Here is a 13,946-nt window from a genome sequence, read left to right on the forward strand (position 1 = left end):
GAAATCTCGCGTACAGACATATGACACAGCTGACACCCAATCATCTAACCACGTTCGAAGTCCGTGAGTTCCGTGGAGCACCCCATTCTGCTCTCTCACAATGTATAATGACTACTGAGCTCGCTGATATGGAGTACCTTGCAATAGTTGGCAGCACATAGTGTATACCCATTGTGGTGCAAACATCTTTTAAAGAAAAAGCAGCACTGATTTCCAAAATGCACAATAGACAGAAATTATTAAAATTCTGAAATTTCATGACTATTACTTAATATAGAAAATGTAAGTGATTACACCATAAAGCAGTAATTCCTAATTATTCGGAAAGTGTGGGCAATGATATATTCATACAGTAACATGAACTGATGCAATTTCAGATCTCTGGTCTCCATATCATCATTTATAAAAGCACATATGTATTTAAAAGAAAGCAATTAGCAGTACAACTCCAAAGTCATTAATGTTCTTTGCTCCATAACATCCATCAAGAGCAAACCTTTTAGGTCTCAAAAAACAGTTGCAATGATTTCCATGTTGATTTTTAAAAACTTTTCCATTCTTTTTAAATTTAGATGATGTCACTGCATGGTTTACTGTTTAGTTTCACATTAATAGTCTTACAAATCACAGTAAATTTCAGACATATTATGCTGTTTGACATTAAGAAATACAGTCAATGTCTTCAATACATCTGCAGCAAGTTTGTTTATTTTTGAAGCCATTTTAAGTCTGTATAACTTGAGAGTTTAGTACAACAGTATGAGTAACTTTAGCTTCTTGCACATGGAGAATTTTAGCATGGTACTGTATAACTGCAAACCAGGAAAGAAATAATGTTTTGAACAAGATGTATATCTGATAAGTAATAGAGGCTAAGCATTGTTTTTTTTTAATTTTTTTAAAGGCATTAAATGTTACAATTTACACTGCTTTATTGTAATCATCAGATATCTCCTAATATTATGTTGGGCCTCCTTTTTCCCAGCATAGTGCAGCAGCTCAAGATGGCATGGACTTAACAAGCCATTGGAAGTCCCCTGCAGAAATATTGTGCAGAGGGGGCCTCTATAGATGTCCATAATTGCGAAAGTGTTGCTAGTACAGGATTGTGTGCATGAACTGACCTCTCAAGTATGTCCCATAAATATTCGATGGGGTTCATGTCGGGCAATCTGGGTGGCCAAATCATTCACTTGAATTGTCCCCAATGTTCTTCAAATCAGTCATGAACAGTTGAGGCCCAGTGACATGGCGCAGTGTCATCTATAAAAGTTCCATCATTGTGTGATGGCAAATGGTCTCCAAGTAGCTAAACATAACAATTTCCAGTCAATGATTCTTTCATTTGGACCAGAGAACCTAGTCCTTTCCATATAAACACAGCCTGCACCATTATGAAACCACTACCAGCTTGCACAGGGCATTGACAACTTGGGTCCATGGCTTTCTGGGGTCTGCACCACACTCAAGTCGTAATATCTATTCTTATCAACTGAAATCAGAACTCATCTGACCTGGCCATGGTTTCAAGTAGTGTAGGGTCCAACTGATATGGTCACAATCCCAGGGAAGGCACTGCAGGCAATGTCATCCTTTTAGCAAAGGCATTCACTTTGGTTGTCTGCTACCATAGCCCATTAACATCAAATTTTACTGCTCTGACCTCGTGGATACATACGTCACACCTCCCTCATTGATTTCTGTGGTTATTTCACACAGTGTTGCTTGTCTGTTAACAGTGATACCTCTACGCAAAAGATGTTGCTATCGATCTTTAAGTGAAGATCATCAGCCACTGCATAGTCTGTGGTGAGAGGTAATACTTGAAATTAGATATTCTTGGCACTCTTGACACTTTTGATCTCGGAATATTGAATTTCTTAATGATTCCTGAAATGGAATGTCCCATGCATATAGCTTTCTGCCTTCAGAGAGTGTTTAGCTCCTATTGTGCAACCATAACCACAACAGAAATCTTTTCACATGAATCACCTGAGTACAAATGACAACTCCACCAATGCATTGCCCTTTTATACATGATATCCCCCTCATTTGTGTATGTAATGTTGCTATCCCATGACTTTTTGTCATTCCAGTGTATTACATGGTTTTCTGCAGATGGTCTCACTCTCAATTTCAATTTCAAAAAAACAACATATTCCATTCTGCACATTTAGAAGTGAGGAAGTAATAGCTAGAGTGGAAACGTCAAAAATTTTAGATGTTCATAGCAATGAAAATTTAAACTTATAAAAACACATTTTAAAAACTCCCAAAAGTTAATTCAACCACATTTTCACTTTGAATTATGACAAATCTTGAGAGACAATTCAGTAAGTTGACTTACTTTGTGTATTTTCATTTAGTAACATCATATCGGAATAAAGTTCAGTGGTACCTCAACTCTAAGAAAGAGATTGTTCTTTGTTCAGAAACATGCTGTAAAAATAGTATGTAGTGCTCACCCATTATCATCTTGCAGGTCTGTTTAATGAGTTAGGCATTTTCGCTACTGTTTAACAGTACATTTATTCCCTCGTGAAGTTTGTTGTAATTAATCCACTGCAGTTAAAACGAAACAGTGAGGTACATAATTACAATAGCAGAAGAGGAACAACATTCATTACTCCACTTTAAGGTTGTCTTTACCTGAAAGAGGGTGCACAATGATGCCATCAAAATCTTTGCTCACTTATCCAGTGGTATAAAATGTTTGACAGAAAGCAAAGTTAAATTAGGAAACAAATTGGAAGAGTTTCCTCTTGACAACTTCTTGTATTATGTAGAACTTCTAATTTTGTGATATGTGAAGATGATAACTATGAATTATTAACTCAAAACAGCACTTAAAAATTGTAGATTATCAGCATGCAACCATATTTACATATGAATGTGTAATGTGAATGTAAAAGGACTTATTCCACATCATTACTATTAAGCATACAAATGATCCACAGAACATCAAACTAACTACCTGTTTCATTACTTGTCAGGTGCAGTGAAAATAAAACATTCAGGAAGGATTAATGGCATGCAACACACTAATTCATCACCTTGTGCACTGTGTATGACAGGTGTTACATTTTTACTAATAATAAGTATATTAAAAGAAAATAGAAGAAAAAGGTACTGGTAGAAGTAAAACTGTGAGGACATGTCGTGGGTCATGCTTGGATGCTCAGTCGGTAGAGAGCTTATGCTAGAAAAGCAAAGGTCACAGATTAGAAAGCCGGTCTGCAGCACAGTTTTAATTTGTCAGGATGTTTCGTATCAGTGCACTTTCCACTGAAGAGTGAAAACTCATTCTGAAGTACATTGAAGGTGTGTGTAGATGTAATTTGTTGTGGATGAGGAAAATTACAGCAGCATTATATTTATGATTGGTGTAAATTATTAAAGGGAAGGGGATATGAGAGAGAAAGAAACATTTTAGACTTCTGTAACATTAAAATTTGTGTTTTTATGCACTCTAAGCGAAGGCAATGTTATGTCTTTGTTATAGGACAGACAGGCGCTCTAAAATGATATCAGCTCCAACAAACTTCAATCATATAAGTCACATGGGCCCGGGTGATGGAATTCAAATTCAGAGGTTGTTGGACCTACCTACAACGCTGGAAACTGCAGATCAGACTCTGGCAAGTCCACAGCAACTTCAGGGAAGTCAGCAGAGGGTAAGTTCACATGCACATATCTTTAAAATATTTGTTGTTTGATATGCACGTTATTACTTATATCTTGAGAGATTTTGGTGTAGACTGGAAGGTCATAAGATGTATCAAGGAAGAAAAACAAAGGAAAAAAGTACACCAACAGTAATGGAAGTGATGAGGAAACACGTTTCAGTGTTTATGATTGGAAACCAACAGATCAAACATTAGGAACACCAAGAGGCATAATAATAAGATGAAGGAAAAGAAAATTGAGTCTGTAGATTGCAAGTAGACACTGCCCTTGTAGTCTCATTTGGTTCTGTGACTAAGGAGAGAGAGAGCCATTATGCTTTTCGATCCTAATAACAGCTCTCACTGTTAATCGTAAGCTTTTACAGGGAAGCACATAAATAAAGTTAGGCAATAATGCACATAAATGAATAGTTGATAAAACAAATAAAATAAAATTGAGGAAATAAATGGACAAGAAATTGAATAGTTTAGCCAGCACAGTGATGAATTTGATTTAAAAATGGAAAACTGTATTGACCGTAAAACTCACTCAAATACAATAATAGCCTTAAAAAAGGTAATTGAAGACCTATTTGTTATATATCCTTCAGTCATGAGAAAAAACATCATTGTTGAGAGCAGTGTTGTTACGACACAGTCCACATGGCAGCTCCAGTTCTATCCCCATGAATTTTCTAAGTGTTCAAAAAATGCAGCAGCTTTGGCACTCAGAAAACTAAGTCCAGCTCCACCAACTGACAACCATCAACTCCCATGGCCCTCCCTCATGCAGGTGCCAGCAGTAAAAGACCACAAAATGCTCTAACACCACCTATTTAAAACCTCTGGAACCAAACTACACTAATCAAATTCATGGCTTGTTGCAGAAATATTTTTAGAATTATCATCGTCAACAAGTACATGTTTCATTAGCTCACAACATAAAGAATAAGCATCTTCTAATGCTGATTACTCTCCCACCTTCCAAATCATTTTAACATGAATCTTATAGCAGTTATGAATAAATGCACTGTGGTAAGATGGATGAAACGCAAAGAAAAATATGCATTTAAATGACTGCATTGTGTAAAAAAGGTACAGGAACGTCTATTTGTCCATCTGTTTTACTCATTTCATATTTATCACACCACTAGAATTAAATTGTTACTGATTTACTTACTGACCTGATCTAATCTACCAACATAATAAGACATCATTTGTCACACAAATGTTATTTAGAACTGCTATTAATTGTATTTCAGGAAAAATTATAGGTGCAAAAAGGTCATATGCTGATTTCATGCTATGAGTTTCTGTGGCTTGCATTGTGTTGTGGTTGATTTGACTGAAACATATTAACTAAAGTCATTGTTGCTCTAGTTTCATTTGAGTTTCAGGTAAACCAACTTATTATTTACTGTATATAAGGGCTGTAATTTGACACATTGATGAAGATTGTTGCTGCATTGCTTTGCCAATATTTTAATTTAAATGTGTGGTAAATTGTAGTTCATAAACTGCCATTTTATTTGTGACCTACAGTTCATACAATGAAGTGCACTGTTTATATGAACTCGTGACTTGAAGACACGCAATTTGATATCTTCATATTCTTTGAGACTCCATTAGATTGAATTTTGGTATTTCTCTTGTACTTCAAAGTGACAGCATTTTTTTTTTTTTTTTTAGGGATCAAAGGATTGATAGTGTTAACGGGGGAAAACCTCTTTCAAAGAGGGAAATGCTCTGGAAAACCCAGACAAAGGTTTCACAGTGTGTATTGATGTACAGGATGTGCGCAAATTCTTGCCCTGATCATAACAATTTATTACAGAATAACCGTTTGACATAATAATTTACATTTGATGCCATTACATAGGTAGTGTTTACTAGGTGGGTGGTCCCCCCCCCCCCCTCACTTAGTAAACCTCATGCCAGGTGTTTCATAATGTGTTCTGTCACAGTACCCTCAGGAGCTTGTATCCTGGCCTTCAGTTCATCGACGTCAGTAACTGGTGTGACGAAGACTGTCCTTGATATAGCCCCAGAAAAGAAGGACAAGGGGCATAATGTCTGGAGAGCGAGGCGGCCAGGGTGTTGGACCGTTCCTTCCAATTCACTGATCCAGAAATGTTTCATCCAGGAAATCATGCACTATCAAAGCCCACTGGGGGAGGGGGAGTGCTCCATCTTGCTGGAAAAGTATCCATGGTTGATTTTCTTCTAACTGCGGGGCAATGAACTGTTGCAAAACATCTAAGTAAATCTTAGCGGTAATGGATTTTCCCACGAAGAAAAATGGTCCAAAGACCTTGTTATGCATGAGGCCGCACCAAACATTCACTTTTTTGCTGTCTCACTGTAACTGTACAGTAGCATGTGGAGACTCTGAACCCCATATACGGACATTAACTCTATTTACCATTTCACTGACATGAAAGGTTGATTTATAGGTAAAGCATATGCAATTTAAGTTATCATTAGCGTCATCAATCCTGTTGAGAATTTCAGTTTCAAATTCAGCATGTGCCAGAAAATCATTTGGTTGCAAGGCCTACACGATTTGTATTTTTTAAGCATGCAACCCAAGCCTTTTATGAAGAATCTTCACCACACTTGCTTGCGGTATTTGAAGTTCACGTGATGCTTGATGAGTTGATTTAGACAGATTCTGCTGAAACGATTGCCGAACACGTTCAACAGTTGCATCACTCACACGAGGCCTGCCACTTCGAGGGTGATCTTCAACGCTGCCTGTTTTGTTAAACTTTGCATACGATCGCTTTATTGATTTAACATTAGGAGGGCTGTGACCATAAGAAGCCCGAAATTTACACTGAACACTGATGGACGATTTCGTTTCATGAAACCAAAGCACGCATTGCACTTTCTCCTGCTTCGACACCATTTCGCCAGCAACTAAAGTGACCTAACAGACCGTGTTGGTGTTGTGGAGCACTAGCACCATCTGTTGGTCACAACAACTAGTAACACTAACATATGTAACGGCATCAAATGTAACTTATTATTTCAGTTATTCTGTTATTTTTATAATCATGGCAAGACTTTGTTCTCACCTTGTATAATAGTGTGCATAAGTCTTATTCCTAGTACCTATCTCAAATATTCAGTGAAAAGCAACTGCTGATATCGCTCTGCCTTCTGATTCTGCATATCTGCTGGCAAGTTGAATGGCACTAGCAGTTGATGCTGTAATTTACCGTCTAGTAAGGTCATCCGAAGACCAGTATCAGTTGCAAAGCGATTTAGAAAAGATTTCTGTATGGTGTGGCAGGTGGCAGTTGACGCTAAATAACGAAAAGTGTGAGGTGATCCACATGGGTTCCAAAAGAAATCCGTTGGAATTCGATTACTCGATAAATAGTACAATTCTCAAGGCTGTCAATTCAACTAAGTACCTGGGTGTAAAAATTACGCACAACTTCAGTTGGAAAGACCACATAGATAATATTGTGGGGAAGGCGAGCCAAAGGTTGCGTTTCATTGGCAGGACACTTAGAAGATGCAACAAGTCCACTAAAGAGACAGCTTACGCTACACTCGTTCGTCCTCTGTCAGAATATTGCTGCGCGGTGTGGGATCGTTACCAGGTGGGACTGACAGAGGACATCGAAAGTGTGCAAAAAAGGGCAGCTCGTTTTGTATTATCACGTAATAGGGGAGAGAGTGTGGCATATATGATACGCGAGTTGGGATGGAAGTCATTAAAGCAAAGACGTTTTTCGTCGCGGCGAGATCTATTTACGAAATTTCAATCACCAACTTTCTCTTCCGAATGCGAAAATATTTTGTTGAGCCCAACCTACATAGGTAGGAAGGATCATGAAAATAAAATAAGAGAAATCAGAGCTCAAACAGAAAGGTTTAGGTGTTCGTTTTTCCCGTGCACTGTTAGGGAGTGGAATGGTAGGGAGATAGTATGATTGTGGTTTGATGAACCCTCTGCCAAGCACTTAAATGTGAATTTCAGAGTAATCATGTAGATTTAGATGCAGATGAAACATCGTGTGATAGCTTTCCTGTGGGTTGATTTTTGTGTTTTCCTTATATTTTATTATGTGGATAATGGAGCTACCCATACCATAAATGTTATGTCTTTTTAATAAACATCCAAATTTTAATAACATCTCAATATTTACAATTTAAAAAAGCACAGTCATAACAACTATTGTTTTCTACAAAAGAAGACCGTAATAAATATTTGTTTAGCTCTTTTTGTTTGATATGCCTCTGTCTGTTTCTCCAATTCAGAGAGAGTCTCAACCATATTTTCACACCCTTCAATGGAAGAAAAATATCTTTGTAGTACCTCCACTACTGCAGTTGCCTGAACAATGGTGGGCACTGATACACACTCTTTTTCTCCTGCTTCATCTCCTTTTTCTCCATCACTGAGAGAGGAATTATATGAAAATTTTTCTGCAGCGAATTTCTCCATGGTTATTTCCTCTGCGATTACAACGTTGCCTACCAGCAGAAATTTATTTAAGAAGTGCACTATGGCTGCAGTGTTTCCCATATGGCAGGAAGCAACTGTCCTCCTCATTCTCACAGTTGACACCATGTATCTGTAAGTACACAGGTTGTGGCATATTATGATACCTCCAAACCATAAACCAAGCTTCAGTTAAAATTTATGGTACCTGAGCTTCGTTTGTAATACATACACTGTGTTTACACACTAAGAAGAAAGTTGTGTTTCGTTAAAATAGGTCTTAAAATGAATTTAGGTATCTAACAATTATTTACAGTACCTTTAGTATTGTTTTGCTTATGTTCAAGTTGGTAACAATAAAAAAATAATATTTGATTAAATAAGTTCAAGCTATACACTTTAAAGAGAGCACTGTTACAGCGTCCGCACGAGAATCAAAAGACTCCTTTTACTTGATATTCTCAAGTTGAGTTGCCACATGGTGCAAATGTTGGGAAATGCAAAATTTCAGAAATGTAAAATCAAGGTTTTCAGTACATGGTGAACGTACAGAATTTGACAGGATTGGAAAAAAATGCTTAAATGGTGGGAAAACATAAAATACAGAAATGTAAAGGTGGGGCAATACTGTATATTCAGTAACTGGTAGTGTCACTTGGGCATAGGCATGCAAGTCTCCCTGAGCTCTGGATTTGCCCTTTCATATCCTGTCACATAATGCTTTTATGTGGTGCGCTAAGCTCACCATACTGGGCCATCTCTGCCTTCTGATTTGCCCATTTCAGCTAAGATCAAACCAAGAAGAAACTAAACCGATGAAATTCAGCGAGCATTGAGGTGGAAAGTAAGACTTCATTACTGATCAAATCTTTTAAGTACTTACAACTTCTGCCCGCATCTCGTGGTCGTGTGGTAGCGTTCTCGCTTCCCACGCCCGGGTTCCCGGGTTCGATTCCCGGCGGGGTCAGGGATTTTCTCTGCCTCGTGATGGCTGGGTGTTGTCTGATGTCCTTAGGTTAGTTAGGTTTAAGTAGTTCTAAGTTCTAGGGGACTGATGACCATAGCTGTTAAGTCCCATAGTGCTCAGAGCCATTTGAACCATTTCTGAACTTACAACTTCTTGACTGATAATGAAGCTGTGTCTAGGAAATAAGAAGTAGAACATTATACGTAAAAGGGCTTTTGAAAATGGGAAAGGTTTTTTTCACAGCAACGGGAATTTCAGTAGAATTAAGATAGATGAATTCCAAATATTTTGTCTGAATTGTAACAATGTATGGCAGAAATCAGGTAGTCAAAGGGAAAGAGGAAAAATACTTGGATAGTTTTTGAATGTGATTGTGGAGAAAATTGCTAAATCTGAAATAGACAAAATGAGAAGTGAAGAAGTACTTCGAAGAACAGAAGAGGAAAAAACTTGTGTAAATGATAAAAAAAAATATCTGAGTTGAATGAAAAATTACATAAAAGAGAGGAAGAGGGAGAAGACGAAGAAGGAGACATGAAATTCCAGATAGCATTAAAAATCGGTGAAGTAACAAGCAGATTAAGGGAAAGGCACAGCACAGGAAAATGGAGAGCATCTAGTCAGTGTATGATATAAGAAAGCATACCAATACTTTTATTACTGGAAGTGGTAGTTATTGCTAGTAATTAGGTGGTTCAGTTCATTGCAAAACATGAAATGTCAAGATGCCAGTTGCAGTTCTTGTGCTTTGTAACACTACTTGAATTGCATAAATCCCAAGAAAATTCAAATTTTTTATGTGTAAATTTGATTTAAATCTCACTGAGTATGAAAATCAAACAATGGAAATGCCAAGTAGGAATATCAACAATGTAGGAAGAGATAGATTGCTACTTGCCTTAAAAAGGACACATGAAGTTACAGACAGGCACAATTAACAGACACTTACGTAAAGCTTATGGCCTCAGGCTTCATCAGCAAAAGAGAAACACACACTATTCATACACACAACCAACCACCCCTCATGCACACATCATTGAGTATACAAGCAGAGTAGTGTGCATCAGTCCTAAAACGATGTCTTAGACTGTTAGAGATGACAGCAGATGAAAGTGCAAGGTAATTGGATAGCTAAAAAATCTGTGCACCAAATATTGAAATTGACCTACTGGATGTGATGAGAAAGAATAGAGAGTCTGCTCTGACCTAGGGTTCTGAGTGACTTTTCCATACTCTCCCCATTTCCTAAACCTCACCAGTCCTCTTCCTTCACCTCTCTTGCTTCCCCTTCAACCCTTCTGCCAGAAGAAGGAAGCACTGGCTGTGAGAGCTTGCAAATTTAAATACCTTTGTATGTGTGTACTTCTTGCCAGCCCTTGCTGAGTAGACATTTTTATGTATCGAATTTGATTATATTTTCATAAATTGATTATTTTCATTAACCTATGGACGTAGATTCACATTAGAAAACAAACACTGGAAATTATATACCTCCTCTTTGCTCCCTCTGCTGTTCCTTCGAGAGTTTATAGAAAGTATTGTATTATCCCATACTGTGGAGAAGTATTGCAGAATGTAAACAAAACACTGAAATCCCACAATAATAAGATTTCCTATTCTTTGAGGAAAACCACAGCACAGTTCATTTTCTCCAGTTCTCCTCACAGTGAGTGTTCTAGCTTATTCCTCCATTTTTACCTATATTTATTTTATTGTGATTGTCTATAAAGTCAACATACCCTATTGTTTTGTTATATGTACATCTTCCCTGCAGTAAGAGATATTCTTTGTACCACTGATATCTAATTTAGCATATGTATTTCTTGTTACCATTATCAGTTCTATTTTTTACTCTGTTTCTGCATTACTTCCATCTGTAATACCTCTACAGGCTATTCTTCTATATTCATGTCTTGTCTAAATTTTATTTTATTGTTATTGTTCATTAATTTAAATTGTTATATAAGGCTATTAGATTGGTTTACCATATGTGCATCTTATCTTCTTTGTTAATTTTGTCCACCTCCCTTTTACCTAATCTTTCCATGCAAGCACACTCTATTCCACAAGAACAAGCAGTTTTTCCGTGTTTAAGAGGTAATATTTTTGTTGTTTGTTCCTTGTACATTTATTGTGTGTTTGATAATTTAAATTATGTTATTACTGCACTGTCAAAGATGACATTTACTCTGTGTGGGAACCTCCCTCCCAATGTGACACATCTTTGTCTATACTGTTCACCAGTTTTGCATATGTTCAATGACAATGTCAGTTTAAGTCTCACAATGACCTTGTTAGCTGAAAACAGTTTACTGGAATAAATTAGTACTGCAGGACATGCACAATTTTGTGCTTTTCACTTCTAACTAAATAATATATCAGACAAGTGATTAAAAGAAAGATGTGAACAATAAAGTTACACTCTGACCCAAGGTTTTGTAAATGGAAACAACTAAATGTTCTGAGATAACGAGATAAGGCAGAGAAAATTAAACCATTTACCGAATAAGGCCACAGTTATAATCAGAAATGCTAGTAAAATTAACAAGAACTGTTATTCTATCACATGATGAAGAAGGATAAGGTTCAAGTAATACCACATATTTGTTATGATTATACAGTACATTTCTGTTTGAGATTCTCATTCTCAAATGCTTCAAATGTCATATCTTATTTAAATATTGTGAAGTTACAGTTACAAGGCTCCATCCTATAATTTTGTATTATTTATGAAGTGAATTGAGACATGTTCCATTACAAAGGTGTGTGACTGAAAAGTTAAGTGAAGGAACAGGGTACCTGCAGTTGCATGCCCAAATCATTGAAACGTTCCATGTTCTGTGAAAACATGACTTCTAAGCAGATGGAGATAATATGAAGTGGAGATCTTAATTTAATTTTTTTATAGCATACGTATTTTAGGGCTGTACTTGAATCCTTTGCTGTACAATTTGCAAGACGTATGGCAACCGCAAAATTTCTGTAGACAGTATTTTTTGAGATGAATTGAGGCGGCAAAGTCGTAGTGTAATTCCCATTAATATCCTCTCAGACTATGAAGAGCAATGGCTGACATTTTATGTAAGGTTGCGTGACATAAATGAAAATTAACTGGAAAAGTGCAAGGGTAATAAATGAAAAAAGGAGTTGAAGACTTGAAGGATAGTTTGCTAATTACAAACTGGAAAGTTGTACACAAAACCTTTGGTGTTAATGAAGAATATAAAGTATTCTATAAATAATTGATGAGTGAAGGCAACTTGCTGAGTGAGTGGTTGAGGTGCTAAGTCATTGAGAGGTAGAACAGAGGAAGAGGGAGACTGTAGAAGAAGGTGTGAGTGCAGGATGAGCAAAATAAGGATCATTGAATAGGATTGGAGATGAGTGCGGTGCAGGTGCTAGTTGAGATTGTTCCCCATAATCCGTACAATTTGTATTTAATGGTTTGTTCTTTAGTATAAATGCTCCATCAGTTTTGTTATCAGATGCTACATTTCCATTAATGAAAATCACGAAGCTGAAAAAATTCCTGTCTTGTGTTTTTAATATAAAGGGTAGACATGCAGTCCTGCTACACATTGAAATCCCTGTGCCACAGTAGCATAGGGTGCCACTAGAGGAGAGGCAGCAAAAGCTTGCAGAACTGCACATGTGCACAAGTGCTGCACATGGGTGGACCAGGGCTTGGCCTACCCCCCCTCCCCCCACTGCACAGCACATCTCGACTTCCTTAGACCTGTCTCACCTTTGATCAGTCCTTCATAGAACTACTCGGAAATTTTATGTACCAATTAAATGCATCTGTTTCTTCCAGCATGTGGTGCAGTATTTTTCGAAATGCTAGTGCTGTTTGCGTGTTTGTAGGAAGTTTAAAAGTGCAGTGATTGTTGCAGTGACATATACACTCAGAAAGAAGAGAGAGTTTAGTGACCTGTCATTACAAGCCTTTAAAGGCTTTCACATAATCACTGGCCACCATAAATTTGCTTTACAACACAATGCACAAGAAATTTGAAAATTTTGTTGGCAGTGAAAGAGCAAAAAAGTTGGTGGACCTAAAAGATTGTAATAACGCACAGTGAGCTGATCCAAATGTGAATAACTCTTGAAAATCATGGTGTTCGTGCTATCTGTTTTTGTACATGTTTGCTTTCAGAAATCCAGTGTATTTACAGCCCATTGCATTGTTTGTTATACACTACTGGTCATTAAAATTGCTACACCACAAAGATGCTGTGCTACAGAGACGAAATTTAACCGACGGGAAGAAGATGCTGTGATATGCAAATGATTAGCTTTTCAGAGCATTCACACGTGGTTGGCGCCGGTAGCGACACCTACAACATGCTGACGTGAGGAAAGTTTCCAACCGATTTCTCATACACAAACAGCAGTTGACCAGCGTTGCCTGGTGAAACATTGTTGTGATGCCTCGTGTAAGGAGGAGAAATGCGTACTATCACGTTTCCGACTTTGATAAAGGTCGGATTGTAGCCTATTGCAATCGCGGTTTATCGTATCGCGACATTGCTGCTCGCATTGGTCGAGATCCAATGACTGTTAGCAGCATATGGAATCGGTGGGTTCAGGAGGGTAATTCGGAACTCCGTGCTGGATCCCAACGGCCTCGTATCACTAGCAGTCGAGATGACAGGCATCTTATCCACATGGCTGTACCGGATCGTGCAGCCACGTCTCGATCCCTGAGTCAACAGATGGGGACGTTTGCAAGACAACAACCATCTGCACGAACAGTTCGACGACGTTTGCAGCAGCATGGACTATCAGCTCGGAGACCATGGCTGCGGTCACCCTTGACGCTGCATCGCAGACAGGAGCGCCTGCGATGGTGTACTCA

At 37.8% G+C, this 13,946-nt stretch overlaps 1 protein-coding gene across 1 annotated transcript in view; it reads left to right on the top strand.

Annotated features, from left to right (window-relative positions):
- The window catches only part of LOC126260255 (serine/threonine-protein kinase Genghis Khan), a 325,774-nt gene that overhangs the window by 297,216 nt on the left and 14,612 nt on the right, over positions 1-13,946 (top strand). The window contains exon 30 of the mRNA XM_049957581.1: positions 3,503-3,674. Coding sequence (XP_049813538.1) covers positions 3,503-3,674 — 172 coding nt within the window. The remainder of the gene's footprint in view (positions 1-3,502; positions 3,675-13,946) is intronic.

The sequence above is a fragment of the Schistocerca nitens genome, chromosome 5 (genome assembly GCF_023898315.1).
Source record: "Schistocerca nitens isolate TAMUIC-IGC-003100 chromosome 5, iqSchNite1.1, whole genome shotgun sequence".
Taxonomy (NCBI): Eukaryota; Metazoa; Arthropoda; class Insecta; order Orthoptera; family Acrididae; genus Schistocerca; species Schistocerca nitens.